The sequence below is a fragment of the Pongo pygmaeus genome, chromosome 3 (genome assembly GCF_028885625.2).
Source record: "Pongo pygmaeus isolate AG05252 chromosome 3, NHGRI_mPonPyg2-v2.0_pri, whole genome shotgun sequence".
Lineage (NCBI taxonomy): Eukaryota > Metazoa > Chordata > Mammalia > Primates > Hominidae > Pongo > Pongo pygmaeus.
The window spans coordinates 4,565,319-4,579,865 of NC_072376.2; the positions used below are offsets into that span (position 1 = coordinate 4,565,319).

The 14,547-nt window shown below is 50.0% G+C and overlaps 1 protein-coding gene across 1 annotated transcript in view; it reads right to left on the bottom strand.

Moving 5' to 3' along the window:
• Positions 1-5,595: 5,595 nt before the first annotated feature.
• HTRA3 (HtrA serine peptidase 3) overlaps positions 5,596-14,547 on the bottom strand; it is a 37,844-nt gene continuing 28,892 nt past the window's right edge. Inside the window, exons 7-9 of the mRNA XM_054486228.2 lie at positions 10,207-10,255; positions 8,404-8,499; positions 5,596-6,715 (exon numbers count right to left, since the gene is read on the bottom strand). Coding sequence (XP_054342203.1) covers positions 6,550-6,715; positions 8,404-8,499; positions 10,207-10,255 — 311 coding nt within the window. The 3' untranslated portion in view covers positions 5,596-6,549. The remainder of the gene's footprint in view (positions 6,716-8,403; positions 8,500-10,206; positions 10,256-14,547) is intronic.

Genomic DNA, 14,547 nt, shown 5'->3' on the forward strand with positions numbered 1-14,547 from the left:
TGTTCCCAGAGCAGATACTATACAATGGTGGACATTGGTAGCCTTCAGCTGTACACATCAACATGGATGAATCTCACAAATGTAATGTTGAGCAGAAGCCAGATGCAAGTGAGTACATCAGTGTAATTTCATGTGAAAAATGCAGGCAGCATGCAACTGTGCTTAGCAACGCATGCTTAGGTGGCAAAACTATAAAGGGAAGGAGGTGATCACCTCAAGAGGCAGGACATCAGTGACCTTTGTGGGAAGAGGGCTGTTGATGGGATGGGCTGGAGGGAAGTTCTGGGGAGTCAGGACTTGGGGGCTGGTCATGTGGGGTTTGCTTTTTGATAGTGCATTGGACTGTTTAGATTTGTGGCACATTGTTATATGTGCCACACTTGACAGTAAAAAATTATTTTGAAAAAATAAAAGTGTTTCAAGCATGTCTGTCAGCTCCCAGAAAACCCACCCCATGTGTGCTGTGCCCATGCACACATGCATGAACTCATGTGAGCTGTGAGTGTACATACTCACATGTGCTGTGGCACGCACACATGCATCTGTGTGTGCAAATTCATGTGAGCTGGAAGTGTATACACTTACATGTGCTATGCCATGCACATGTATCTGAGTGTGTGTACTCATGTGAGCTGTGTTTGCACACTCACACCTGCTGTGCCATGCATACATGCATCTGGGTGTGCACACACGTGAGCTGTGAGTTCACATACTCATGTGTGCTGTGGACATCCTTCTGACATTTGCCTGGCCTGGGTTTGAAGGGCCAGGCTTGCTGGTCTGGGAGGATTTGCAGAGAAACCTAACAGTCCAATGCACTATCACAAAACAAACCCCAGATGACCAGCACCCAAGTCTTGACTCCCCAGAACGTCCCTCCAGCCCATCCCGTCAGCAGCCCTCTCCCCAAAGATCACTGACGTCCTGCCTCTTGAGGTGATTGCCTCCTTCCCTGGCATTTTTGGGCAGACACAGGAGGTCAAGAACGTGATCTGAGCTCAGGTGTCAGGGCCTGTCCCCTGCAAAATGTGAACAGTTGTCAAAGGAGAACAGTCGGTTAGGGAGTGTTTTGCAGATGGCCGACCTCCGAACTCTCCTCTGGACCCCAGAAGGCAAAAGGGAGCTCTTTGGGGACAGGAGGATGAGTGCGGATTGTGGCCACTGTGTGGGGTGATGATAAAACATCAGAGGAGAGGACTTGGGCAGCTCAGGAAGAGGGCAGCTCTCAGTTGGTGAGAGGTGAGATAAGGGCTCCTCTCCTCTAAGGAGCCATGGAGGGTGGCTCCAAAGCCCAGGGAGGAGGGGTCCCTTCTGAAGTGAGAGGAGGGAGTGGGACAGAGGCAGGAACTGGCAAGGTGAGGAGGAGAGGGGATTTCCCCTTGAAGGCTCTCCTGCCTGGGGTGTCCCTGGAGCCTAGAGAGGTCCTGGGAGAGGGGCTCAGTGGTGGCTGCATTGGGTGCAGGGGCTCAGGGGCGGCTGCCTGGGTGCAGTGCTCAGTGACGGCTGCATGGGTGCAGGGCTCAGTGGCGGCTGTGTGGGTGCAGGGCTTAGTGGCGCTGCATGGGTGCAAGGGCTCAGTGGCTGCTGTGTGAGTGTAGGGCTCAGTGATGGCTGTGTGGGTGCAGGGCTTAGTGGCGGCTGCATGGGTGCAGGGGCTCAGTGGCGGCTGCGTGGTTGCAGGGCTCAGTGGCGGCTGCGTGGTTGCAGGGCTCAGTGATGGCTGCGTGGGTGCTGGGCTCAGTGATGGCCGTGTGGGTGCAGGGCAGCACGTGGGCTGCTCCTTTGGAGGGGATATCTGCAGAGTGAAGATTGCTCCTCCACTTTCAGAGAGGATCCTGAGGCTCAGAGGATCAGTAGCTATGAGGAGAGTGGGGCCATTTTCCTCTCACCCCCACGTCTTGTCCCTGCATCTTCCCATCCCTGACATCCTGGCCTTCCTGGATATTGGATTTTGGGGTTTGCTTGGAGTGACACGGCAACATGGGCCCCAGAGTTATAGAGCTGAGATGAACTTTCAAGCCCACGAGTCCCATTCACTGAGCACCTGCTCTGCCCCGGCACTGGGGTTGGCTCTGGGGACATGGCTGTGGCTTAAGCAAAGTTCATGAGCTCCTGGAGCCAGTGTTTCTAAGAGGTGGGGAAGCAAGGAGCAGTCAACATCCAGAGGAACAAGGAAATAAGACAGAAACCAGAGACCACGAGGGCTCTAAAGGGTCCCCAGGCCCTCAGTGTGGGCAGGGTGGGGGTTCCCGGAGGGAGTGAAGTTGGAGGCCAGCTTGAAGAGTGGGTGCAGTTCCTGCGGCTGCTGTTAACATAGGACCATGAACCTCACCGACTAACACAGCACACACTCCTTCTCTCACAGTCCTGGAGGCCAGAGTCTACAGTCAGTCTGTCCAGGGTAAAGTCAAGGAGTCAGTGGGGTGGCTCCTTCTGGGGGCTCTGAAGGGACCATTTCCTTTCTTTCCTTGCCTTTCCAGCTTCTGGAAGTCCTCTGCATTCTCAGCCTCTCCCCACAGAGCCCCCACCTGTCGCTCCATCATCCCACTTTCTAACTTCTGCTGACCCTTTCTGCGTCCCTGTTATAAGGACCCTTGTGTCACATCAGGCCCACCCTACAATCAAGATCATGTCCCCACTTTAGAGTCTGCCTTGATCACATGTGCTAAGTCCCTTTTGCCATATAAGATATTCCGGGGCTCCGAGGGTCATGACATGGATGCCTTTGGGGGCCATTCTTCGGCCCATCATAGAGGGAATGGGCAGTAGGAATGAAGCAGGTGTGGGTGACAGCCCCGGGCACTCCTCTTCTCCTTCAACTCTGACCCATTCTGAAATTTCCAACTGTGCTCATCTGTTCTGAACCCACTCACCCAGAGGGAGCAGGCAGGGACTCTGGAAGGAAGATGTGTGACCCACGAGTGAGCAGTGGGAGGCAGGGGCTGCCCTCCTGGAGGCAATGGCTGGGCCCCACGTCAGGGCAGTGGAGGTCTGTCCTGCAGCAGTTGCACCACAGCTGCCTGAAGGGACAGACGGGAGCCTGATGCTGGTCACCTGGAGCCCAGCCACTGGCTCACATGTGACCTGGAACAGGTCCTCGCCCTCTCCAGGCCTCAGTTTCTGCCTCTGTCACATGGGGTGTTGGGACATGGGCACCTGTGCCTGTGAGATTCCAGGTGTTCACTGAGGACCCAGCCTGGGGCAGGGTGCTCCTCCTGGCAGGCGCTGGCCTTGTGAGCACCCTGTTTACATCTTCATGGGACACACGGAGGGGTGGGTGGCGGCCCAGCAGCTGGGGCTGCACAGGAGCCAGAGGGTTGCACAATGGCGGGGCAGCAGCCGGCAGCCTCTGCAAAGGTTGTTTTTTTACCAAGTGCAGCTGGAAGGGCAGCCAGGGAGGCGGCTCCTCCCGGAGGGAACAGTCAGGTCTCGGGGGCTGGGAGGACAGAGGTCTCAACCTCCCACTACGACAGGGCCAGCCAGGGTGGGCGAGAGGGTGACCCCCCTCAGGGGAGGGCTGAGTGCCACTGTCCCTCTTCCTCTGGAGGTGGCAGCCACAGGCCTCCTGGATGCAGAAGCCCAGAGCTGAAGGCCCCCACAGAGGTCAGTTCAAGGGTGTCAGAACTGGGACCACAGCCCGGGCCCGCTCACTCCCAAGCTCAGAGACCCCTGTCCCACCTCCCCGCTGCACAGATGGGCATCCGGAGGCCCAGGGCAGGGAGAAGGAGGGTGGTGGGTGGCAACATCTCGGGGGCACATTCTGGCCTGGAGTGTGAGTAGGATCCTCCTCACGCTGTTTAATTCAGTGCTCACACAGCCAGTTTATATCCTTCAATGGAACCCAAACTGTTAAGGAAACAACATTATCGGCCAGGCACGTTGGCTCACACCTGTAATCCCAGCACTTTGGGAGGCCGAGGCAGGCAGATCACAAGGTCACCCGGCAATATGGTAAAAGCCCGTCCCTACTAAAAATACAAAAATTAGCTGGGCATGGTGGCGGGCACCTGTAGTCCCAGCTACTTGGGAGGCTGAGGCAGGAGAATTGCTTGAAACAGGGAGGTGGAGGTTGCAGTAAGCAGAGATCACACCACTGGGCGACAGAGTGAAACTCCATCTCAAAAAAAAAAAAAAAAAGAAAGAAAGAAAAAAGAAAGAAAACAACATTATCTCCATTTGACAGGTGGAAGAACCGAGACTCAGAGGCTCAGAGGGTCATCTGAGCTTAGCCTCCTGACCTCACAGCCCCGCTGTGTTCCTCAGGCCCCTGCAAGGGATCTTGGGACTCCAAAGCCAAGCTGCAAGGTGAACGCGACCCAGACAGCGACAGGAGAGCACAGCCCATCTGTGAGTGAGCGGGTGGGTTTGTGATCCGCTCTCCCCTGAGCCAGAGCATGGCCCATCTGTGAGTGAGCGGGTGGATTTGGGATTTGTGATCCGCTCTCCCCTGAGGCATTTGCAGGGCAGACACAAGGGGTTGAGAAGGTGGTCTGAGCTGGGGTGTCAAGACTTGTCCCCCGCAAGGTGGGAACAGTCGTCAAGGGAGAAGTGGCTTCATGTGGTGGACACTGATGCAGGGACAGTGTGAATGGGAGAATCTCCAGACCCAGTTCCCCCAGAACCCACAGGACCCCAGAAATCACTATAATGACTGCTGACCCTTCCGATTTGGGAGAGTTGTGGGAATGGGGGTCGTGGTTTCCCTGGGGGCCCTCAACGCTCCCCCAAGTGCTCACCTCTCCAATAATTGGTAAGGTCACAGCTCTCCATGTCCTCTTCCTGACCTCAGCCCCCCAACACCCAATAGGCTCCTCTCAGCCAGGGCCCAAAGACTGAGGGGCAACGGCCTACTCTCCAGGGCCACTGTGTGTGTGGAGAGCCCAGGCTGCAGGTGGGAGTGAGAGCAGGGCCTGGAGGGTGGACATGGCTGCCTGAGCCTGGCAGGTGGATGGAAGCCTAGACGGGGCCAGAATGGCTCGGGGCCTGGTGGGGGTGGCCCACTCTGGGTGGAGCAGAGGGTTGGGGGCAAGTTCATAGCTCCCAGTGCTCCACTTCCAGCTACTCTGGGTGGTGGCCCTGGACCTCCTGCTCATTGAAATTGCTCTCTGCCTCAGTTTCCCCATTGCTGGGTGGGTGGCAGGGAGAGTGAAATAGATGTGAGAAAGGGTTCTTCATGTGACCAGACATGCACAGTGGGGCTTAGTGGGAGCTCCCCATAAGCTAGGTGGCTTCCCAAGTGCTGCACCTGTCACCTTGCGTCCCAGGGCATCCAGGAGGTCAGCGCAGCAGAGCCAGCCTTCCTGCTGGACAGAGGCAGCGGCCAAGGCAGGGAGGGGGACATCTCTTGCTCAAGACCATGAAGCTGGAAGTAAGTGGAGGAGCCAGGACTTGAGCCGGGCTGCCTGACTCGGAGCCGGCCCTCCACAGTGCCACATGACCCTGAGACCTGGTGTGCCCTAATGCTCGGCTGTCATAGAAACTCTTTAAAGGCCCGTGTCTTTGCAGGTATGCCCAGTCATGTGTTAGATGGATCCCCAGGAAGAACCCTGGCCAGTGGTGGGTACGCTGCCCCAGTGGCCTGCTGGCTGAGAACCGTGTGCTTGTAAACTTTATTTTCCATACAGTAGAGAAACATACAGTACAAGCAACACTGGGAATCCGTTTTACAGCAAAGCTCACAAATGCCCCTTGAGACACACTTGTTCCCTGGATGAGGGGGTGATGCCCAGGAGCCCGCTTGCCTCTGGGAGGCACTTCCATGCGAGCGGCTGCTGCGTCCCAGAGCTGCGTGGGAAGGGGAAGCCGGCTCAGTCCTCACACCCCGTAGCTCCACGTCCACTGTCCTCTGCATGCCGCCCCATGACTGCCTTGGGGAGGAGAAGCTTCCCCAGGCAGCAGCCAACTTTCCACCTGCTCCCCGTGGCCTCCTGCCTGCCTGGGGAGGAAAACCTCACGGCAGGGCGGGGCTCAGCTCCGCAGCCAGGGGGCATTCACTCAGTGCCTGCTCCGGGCTGGACACCCCCACCTTGAAGGGATCAGATGTGACCTGTCCTCCAGGGACCCCAGGCTGGCAGGTAGCACCCCTGGCCCTACAGCTTGGTAAGTCCTGGGGCAGAGGGAAGCTGGAGCCTCAGGTCAGGTGGGCGTTTGTCGGGGGGAAGAAGCTTGGCAGCCCAGACCTGCAGTAGGAGTGGCAGGAGCAGGGGATACTGCAGACGGTGTTCACAGGGGCAGAGGCGGGAAGCGAGGAGAGGAGGGGACCTCCATGGAAGGCAGTTTTGTGACTATCCCGAGAACTTGGAAGTGACTTTCAGGAGCATCTGTACAAGGGGACGTTGGGCTTCCCTCCCTGGCACTAGGATGTGGATCAACACTCCCCAGGCAGAAATTTGGGCCCCTGGCCAAGCCCAGCCTCTGCTCTGCCCCGGACAGCCAGGAGGAGCCTGCCGCCCTGCTGAGGACCGACGTTGGTCCTTCGTCCTGATCTTGGGGAGCGGTGCCCCCCGTTGTCTGCAGGCTCTGGCGCTTGGCGCTGGAGGAATGCACCCCTCACATGACCACCTCGGGTGCGATGCTGAAGAGGAGGTCGTCGTTCCCCCGCCGCACCTCCAGTAGGAGAGGAGACTCGGTCAGCACGGCCTCCTGCAGCTCACTCGAGTCCACTAGAGGACGCCCGTTGACCTTGACGATGATGTCACCATCTTGGATGCCGCCTCTGCCAACAGGAGAGATGGGGTCACCACCCACAGCCTCCCCAGGCACAGCCTTCCTAGGCGCGACCCAGAGCGAGGCATAGTCGGGGTCAATGACAATATTTCAACGGAAGTCATTTCAATAGGAAAGAACAGTACCCTGGCCCCAAAGCTCTCACACCAGAAGAAAACCAATGTCACACGACAGGCAAACGACCTTTCAAACTGCTTCTCCCCTGCATCAGAAGGGTGGGTTCAAGCTCCCGCTGCAGCCCTCCTAGCTGGGCCAGGCACTCTGTCCCCTTGTGCCTCAGTTTTCATGTCTACCGTCCTATGTGGAAACACACTTTGCAAATTATAAAGGCCCAGGAGTAGGTTCTGCTGTTACTGCACTTACGAAGACGTCTATATGAGAGGCAGAGCTCGCGGGGCCAGCCTTCTCTCTGCATGAGGCTCACTGAGACCTCCCCACTGCCGGGAAGGAAGGTGATGGTACTGTGCTCAGCTGTGTGGGCACCAGCATCAGGACCCACACATGCCAGCTGTGTGACCTGGAAGAGTAACTTCTCTAAACCTCAGTCCCTCCATCTGTAAAATGGGTGAGGGCAGGAGCCTGCACATCCCTGGCTGCAGTGAGGATTAACTGAGATGTGTGTGGAAAATTTCACCCAATTTCAACAATTTTTACTGCAGGTCTGCTGCGGGCAGGACAAGTGTGCCGTCTGTGCTCATCACAGAAGGTCACGTGGGGCCCCCCACCTTCAAGCCCAGCCTCTGAGGATACACAGTACAGTCAGCCCTTGAACAACATGGGTTTGAACTGTGTGGGTCCACTTATACGCGGATTTTTCCCACTGCAGATAAAGACGGAGGCTAAGGAGGGGAGACGACTGGTTCAGAGCCCTTCTTGGGGGTGGGTCAGCCATGCCAGCATGCGGTAGTGTCGCGCTGCACGCCTGCCTCAGCCTATTGTGTTGCAACACTTAACATTTCTCTAGTACTGGAAGACTTCAAAGAAAGCAATGCTTTGTCCATTTCATCTACAAAGTCTCCTGGGGGTAGAAATCCCAGCACTTTGGGAGGCCGAGGCAGGTGGAACGCCTGAGGTCAGGAGTTCAAGACCAGCTTGGCCCCCATGGTGAAACCCCGTCTCTACTAAAAATACAAAAAAATTTAGCAAGGTATGGTGGTGGGCACCTGTAATCCGAGCTACTCAGAAGGCTGAGGCAGGAGAGTCGCTTGAGCCCAGGAGGCGGAGGTTGCAGTGAGCTGAGATCATGACACTGCACTCCAGCCTGGGCAACAAGAGTGAGACTCTGTCTCAAAAAAAAAAAAAAAAAAAAAAAAAAGAATAGGCTGAATTATCTCCATTTTACAACGAGGAAGCTGAGTCCCAGAAAGACCCAGGACCCAGGCTGGTCCCCAGCTGGTGAAAGAGTCTGGCTTGGAGTGCGTTCTTAGCCCAACAGGGACTCTTCATCCTCTGCTTCTCAAAGGAAATGACATTGTGGACTCAGGGCGCACACAGTCAGGGCTCTAGGGACTGTTCAGCTCTCCAACCTCCTCTGGCTAAGCAGACACACTAGAATCCACCTGCCCCTTCCCGGTCACTTTGCTGGGAAGCTCAAGGTCACATGAGGTCAGTGGGGCAGCCCCAGCCCAGACCTCACGCCTGCCCCATGCGTCGAGCGATCTCCCTGGCAGAGCCTACCTCTGAGAAGGTGAATTTGGCGCAACCTCTTGCACGTAAATTCCACTGCTGACCTCTGGGAAGTCCGGGTTGCTGGCCTTCAGCTCATCCACCAGGCTGGAAAGAGTCTGCCGTCAAGGCCCCTCCTCTGAGCCTTTGCCCAGCTCCTTGGTATGAAGCTGCCCCTCCCTCCCTCCAGCACCAGGCCAGAAGAGGAGCCTCCTCTGGGCCCCCACACTGCCCTGTCCCACCACTGGCCACTCTGTGTCCCCTACCAGATGTGCTTCTCAAGAGAAACGTGGTAGCAATAGCTGGTTAGAAGCGTGAAGAGAGGAGAGAGAGTGGGTGGACAGGTGGAAGGAGGGGCAGGAGGACGGATGGATGGACGGATGGATGGATGGATGGATGGATGGATGGATGGATGCACAGGTGAAGGAATGATGCTGGATGGGTGGATAGAAGGAGAAATGGACAGACAGGCAATGCTGAGTCATGGAATGGACAGACAATGCTGAGTCATGGAACGGACAGACAATGCTGAGTTATGGAATGGACAGACAATGCTGAGTCAAGGAAAGAACAGACAATTCTGAATCATGGAACGGACAGACAGAAGACTGGACAGAGGTGGGATGGACAGACAGATAAAAGAGACAGAAAGAAAACAAAAGATAAATTGGCATACTGGACATTGATTATAGTTTTTTTCAAATGTCACCCCTAGATTAGCAGAGTTGGTGAAACAGGAGGAATGACAGCTTTAGGGACTGTGTGGTTTGAGGAAATGGTCACTTGAGCATTCTCAAGTTCTTCCTAGGCTCCCGATGCAGTGACCTCTTGCTTCTTCAAACCTTGAAGCTCAAGTTTGCATTTCCAGCCTCCCTTCTATCCTACCCCCGCTTCCTCTCCCCCAGCCCCTTTTTTCTTGCACTCATTCAGCATTTCCAGGCACCTGTTCTGCAGTGGACCTGCTTTTGGGGCAGAGTGGAGGAATGAGTAGGTCACAGTCCTTGCTCCCAAGGAGCTGATAGCTGAAGAGGCAGGATGGGGTGGGGCAGTCCCACCACAGGTGATTCCGACACAGCAGGATGAGTTCAAGGCTGGAGACGAAGGCCAGGGCTCTGTGTGCTACGAGGAGGCACCTTCTGCCACTTGAGTGTCCTGGGAATGCAGAATGGTGTTCCCCCAAATTCGTGTACACCCAGAGCCTCAGAATGTGACCTTGTTTGGAAATAGGACCTTTATAAATGTCATTAGTTGAAGATCTTGAGAAGAGAACTTCTTGGTTTAGAGTGGGCCCTAACTCCAAAGATGGACATTTTCATAAGAGAAACAAGAGAGAGATGTGCACACAGATACTCAGAGAGAGAGAAGGTCAAGCGAAGACAGAGGCAGAGACTGCAGGGAGACAGCCACAAGCCAAGGATGTCTGGAGCCAGCAGAAGCTGGAAGAGGCAAGGAAGTAGCTTTCCCTGGAGCCTCAGAGGCAGAGTACAGCCCTGCCGACCCCTTGACTTCAGATCCCCGACCTCCTGAACTGAGAGGGAACACATTCCTGCTGTTTTAAGCCACCTGGCTTATAGTAATTTGTTATAGCAGCCACAGAAAGAGATGGTGTCTTGAAAAAGCAGAAGGAATCTATAAGGCAAAGAGGGAAAGGTCCAAGCAGAAGGGCTGGCCTGAGCAACGGTCAGAGGCCTGAGTGCATCGGCCTGTCTGGGCACCTGCAAGGAGCCAAACACAGCCAGCCAGGGTCTGGAGGGAGGACCAGGGTGAGGGATGAGATGAAGGGGTAGCAGGGGATGGCACTCTTCAGACACTTGCCTTGGTGTGATCGTCCGCATCCGTATGCCAATGAAGCGCTTCTTCCAGTCTAGAAATGAAACACGGCGAGACTCCATTAGGGCTGCTGTGAAAAGCCACCACCCTCCCTCAGGGGGCAGGCAGAGGACAGAAGTTCTCCTGCACGACCAGGAAGCAGCAGGTGTCATTCTGCCTGAGCTGGCCCAGTCCCCCTGCGGTCCGGGAAAGCTGCCCTCTCCTGACCGTCTTCATGGAGCTGAGGGGTATTCTAGCTCTAGTGTGGCTCGCCCCACAGGTGGCTTCATGTCCACCACATCCTGCATCCAACCACGTGAGCTCCGACATCTACTCTCCCAGCCGAGCTCCAACCCAACCCCAGTGGCCAGTGGGGCTCTCCTTTCTGGCTTCCATACTGCTGCTTCCCCAAATGTTCCCTGCTTGGAACTGAACTCATCACCTCCCACTGGTCTTCCCCAAAACAATACTCGCTGCTAATGTCCAGTGAGTACTAACCATGTGCCAGGCCCTGTGGCTGGGGCACTGCACACGCAACTCACTGAGATAGTGTCTCCGTCCCCCAAGCTGCTCCAATCTGGGACTTAGCAGGTGTCTCAGACCCAGAAATAAACAAGAGTCAATAAATTTAGAATTTTCATTTTATATAAGAGTTCTGACCACAATTAGAAATCAATAATAGGTATCTAGAAAATTCCCAAATACTTGGAAACTAAATAATACACTCTAAATTACTCATCTTCAAATAAGTAAAAAGAGAAATTAGAAATTACGTTCAACCGAATAAAAATGAATGTATAATATATTAAAATTTGTAGGTTGTAGAGGTAGTTAGAGGGAAATTATTAGTACTAAAGTGTCTATATTAGAAAATAAGAAAAGTCTCAAATCAATAACCTCAGTTTCCATCTTAAAAACTATAAAAAGACCAAATAAAACCTAGAATAACCAGAAGAAAAAAATAATTAAGAGTCTGAATCAATAATAAAGTTGAGTGTGAATTAAAGCTGAGAGTATGACTCAATAATAAAGGTAAGAGTGTGAATCAATAAAGCTGAGAGTGTGACTCAATAATAAAGCTGAGAGTGTGACTCAATAAAGCTGAGTGTGAGTCAATAATAAAGCTGATAGTGTGAATCAATAATAAACCTGATAGTGCAAATCAATAATAAAGCTGAGTGTGAATCAATAATAAAGCTGAGAGTGTGACTCAATAATAAAGATGAGTGTGAATCAATAATAAAGATGAGTGTGACTCAATAGTACAGTTGAGTGTGAATCAATAATAAAGCTGAGTGTGACTCAGTAATAAAGATGAGTGTGAATCAATAATAAAGCTGAGTGTGACTCAATAATAAAGATGACTGTGAATCAATAATAAAGCTGAGTGTGAATCAATAAAGATGAGTGTGAATCAATAATAAAGCTGAGTGTGAATCAATAATAAAGCTGAGCATGAATCAATAATAAAGCTGAGTGTGAATCAATAAAGCTGAGTGTGAATCAATAATAAAGCTGAGTGTGAATCAATAATAAAGATGAGTGTGAATCAAAAATAAGGCTGAGAGTGTGAATCAATAATAAAGCTGAGTGTGAATCAATAAAGCTGAGTGTGAATCAATAATAAAGATGAGTGTGAATCAAAAATAAGGCTGAGAGTGTGAATCAATAATAAAGCTGAGTGTGAATCAATAAAGCTGAGTGTGAATCAATAATAAAGATGACTGTGAATCAATAATAAAGCTGAGTGTGAATCAATAATAAAGATGACTGTGAATCAATAATAAAGCTGAGTGTGAATCAATAATAAAGATGACTGTGAATCAATAATAAAGCTGAGAGTGTGAATCAATAATAAAGCTGAGTGTGAACCAATAATAAAGATGACTGTGAATCAATAATAAAGCTGAGAGTGTGAATCAATAAAGGTGGGTGTGAATCAATGATAAATGTAAGAGTGCGAGTCAACAATAGAGTGTGAATCTAATAAGAGTGTGAATCAATAATAAAGCTGAGAGTGTGAATCAATAATAAAGATGGTGTGAATCAATAATAAAGATAAGAGTGTGAATAAATGAAGAGTATAAATCAATGAAATAAAGATAATGTAAATCAAAGAAACACAATAGTGAAAATAAAAAATAAAGCTGATTCTTTAAGATCAATAAAACTGATAAATCTTTAGCGAGATTGATCATTACAAAAAGACACAGTTATCAATATCACGAATTACAGAGGTGACATCACTACAGATTCTACAGACATTAAAAGAATAATAAGAGAATATTGTGAACAACTTGATATCAATGAATTTAATCACTTAGACAAAAGAAGCAAATTTCTTGAAATTTCCAAACCACCAAAGCTCATTCAAGAAGAAATAGATAATGCAAATAGCACTACATCTATTAAAGAAATTGAATTTGGAGTTAAAAATCTTCCTACAAAAAAAACTTCAAGCCCAAAAGATCTCACTGGAGAATTCTACCAGATGTTTAAGGAAGAAATAGTACTAATTCTATACAAACTCCTCCAGAAAACTGAAAATGAGTGGCTACTTCTAACCTCATTATCCGGATACAAAAACCAGAAGAGAAAACTAGACCAATATCCCTCATGAAGATAGATACAAAAATTCTTTAAACAAATCAAATCCAAAAATACATTTAAAAGGATAATACAGCCGGGCATAGTGGCTCATGCCTGTAATCCCAGCACTTTGAGAGGCCAAGGCAGGTGGATCACCTGAAGTCAGGAGTTTGAGACCAGCCTGGCCAACATGGTGAAACCCCATCTCTACTAAAAATACAAAAATTAGCTGGGCATGATGGTGGGCACCTATAATCCCAGCTACATGGGAGGCTGAGGCAGAAGAATCACTTGAGCCTGGGAGGTAGAGGTTGCAGTGAGCCAAGATCACACCACTGCACTCCACCAGCCTGGACAACAGAGTGAGACTCCATCTCAAAAAAACAAAACAAAACAAAAAAAAAACAAGGATAATACATCACAAATAAGTGGTAAGTGAGGTTCATCCCAGGAATGCAAACTTGGTTTAACATTTAAAAATCAACCAATGCAATTTACCACATTAACAGACTAGAAAGGAAAACCATATGTTCATCTCCAGAGATGCACAAAAAGCCTCTGACAAAATGTAACATCTATTCCCAATAAAAACCAGAAATAGAAGGGAACTTTTCAACCTGATAAAGGATACTTATGCAAATTTTTAACTAGCATTGTACTTAATGGTGAAAGACTGAGTGTTTTCTCCCCAAGATCAGGAACGGGACAAGGATGTCCACTCTTACCCCTTTCATTCAATATTTTACTGGAAGTTCTAGCCAGGCAAGAAAAAAAAAGGCATTCAGATTAGAAAGGAAGAAGTAAAACTGTCATCTATGTAGTAAATCTGATGGCATCTACAAAAAAAAAGTTTCTAGAAGCAGTAAGTGAGTTATCGAGCTTACAGGATATCTTATGGTGAACATCCAAAAATCATTTTAATTGGAATATTCTCTTAAGCAACCACCAGAAACTGAAATTTAAAAGAATACATCATTTATAATAGCATCAAAATTAAGAAATACTTAAGAATAAATCTGATGAAAAATGCCCAAAAACCAGCACACTGAAAACTATAAAACATTGCAGAGAGAAGTTAAAGAAGATATAAATAAATGGAGAGGTAGTCTGTATTCATGGATCAGAAGAGTTACCATTGTTAAAATGCCAAATTTCCCCAAATTGATCTGTAAATTCAATGCAATCCCAATCAGATCATCGGCAGGCTTTATTTTTCTTTTTGTAGAAATTGACAAGCTTATTCTGAAATTCATATAGAAATGCAAAGGGTCTGAGGAGCCCAGGCAACTTGGAAAAGGAAGAATAAAGTCGGGGGACTCACACTGTCTGCCTTTTAGACCTACCGTGAGGCCACAGTAATCAAGCCAGTGCGGTACTGAATATTGGCCTAAAGACACATAGCTGGAATGGCACATGGTCATTCTCTTTTGGACAACGGTGTGAAGGCACTTCAGTAGAGAACAGTCTTTCAACGAATGGTGCTAGAACAATTGAATTTCCAAGGCAAAAATAACAAAAACCCCCAAACCTCGATCTATACTTTGCACTATTTAAAAATATACTAATTCAAAATGCATCGCAGTCCTAAATCTGAAACCTCAAAAAGTAAAACTTCTAGAAGAAATTGTAGGAGAAAAATCTTTCTGATCTTGGGTTAGCAAAGACTTCTTAGATACAACACCAAATGCATGACAAATTAAAAAAAAAAAAAAAAACAGACTTCATCAAAATTTACAAAACTTCTGCTCTTTAAAGACA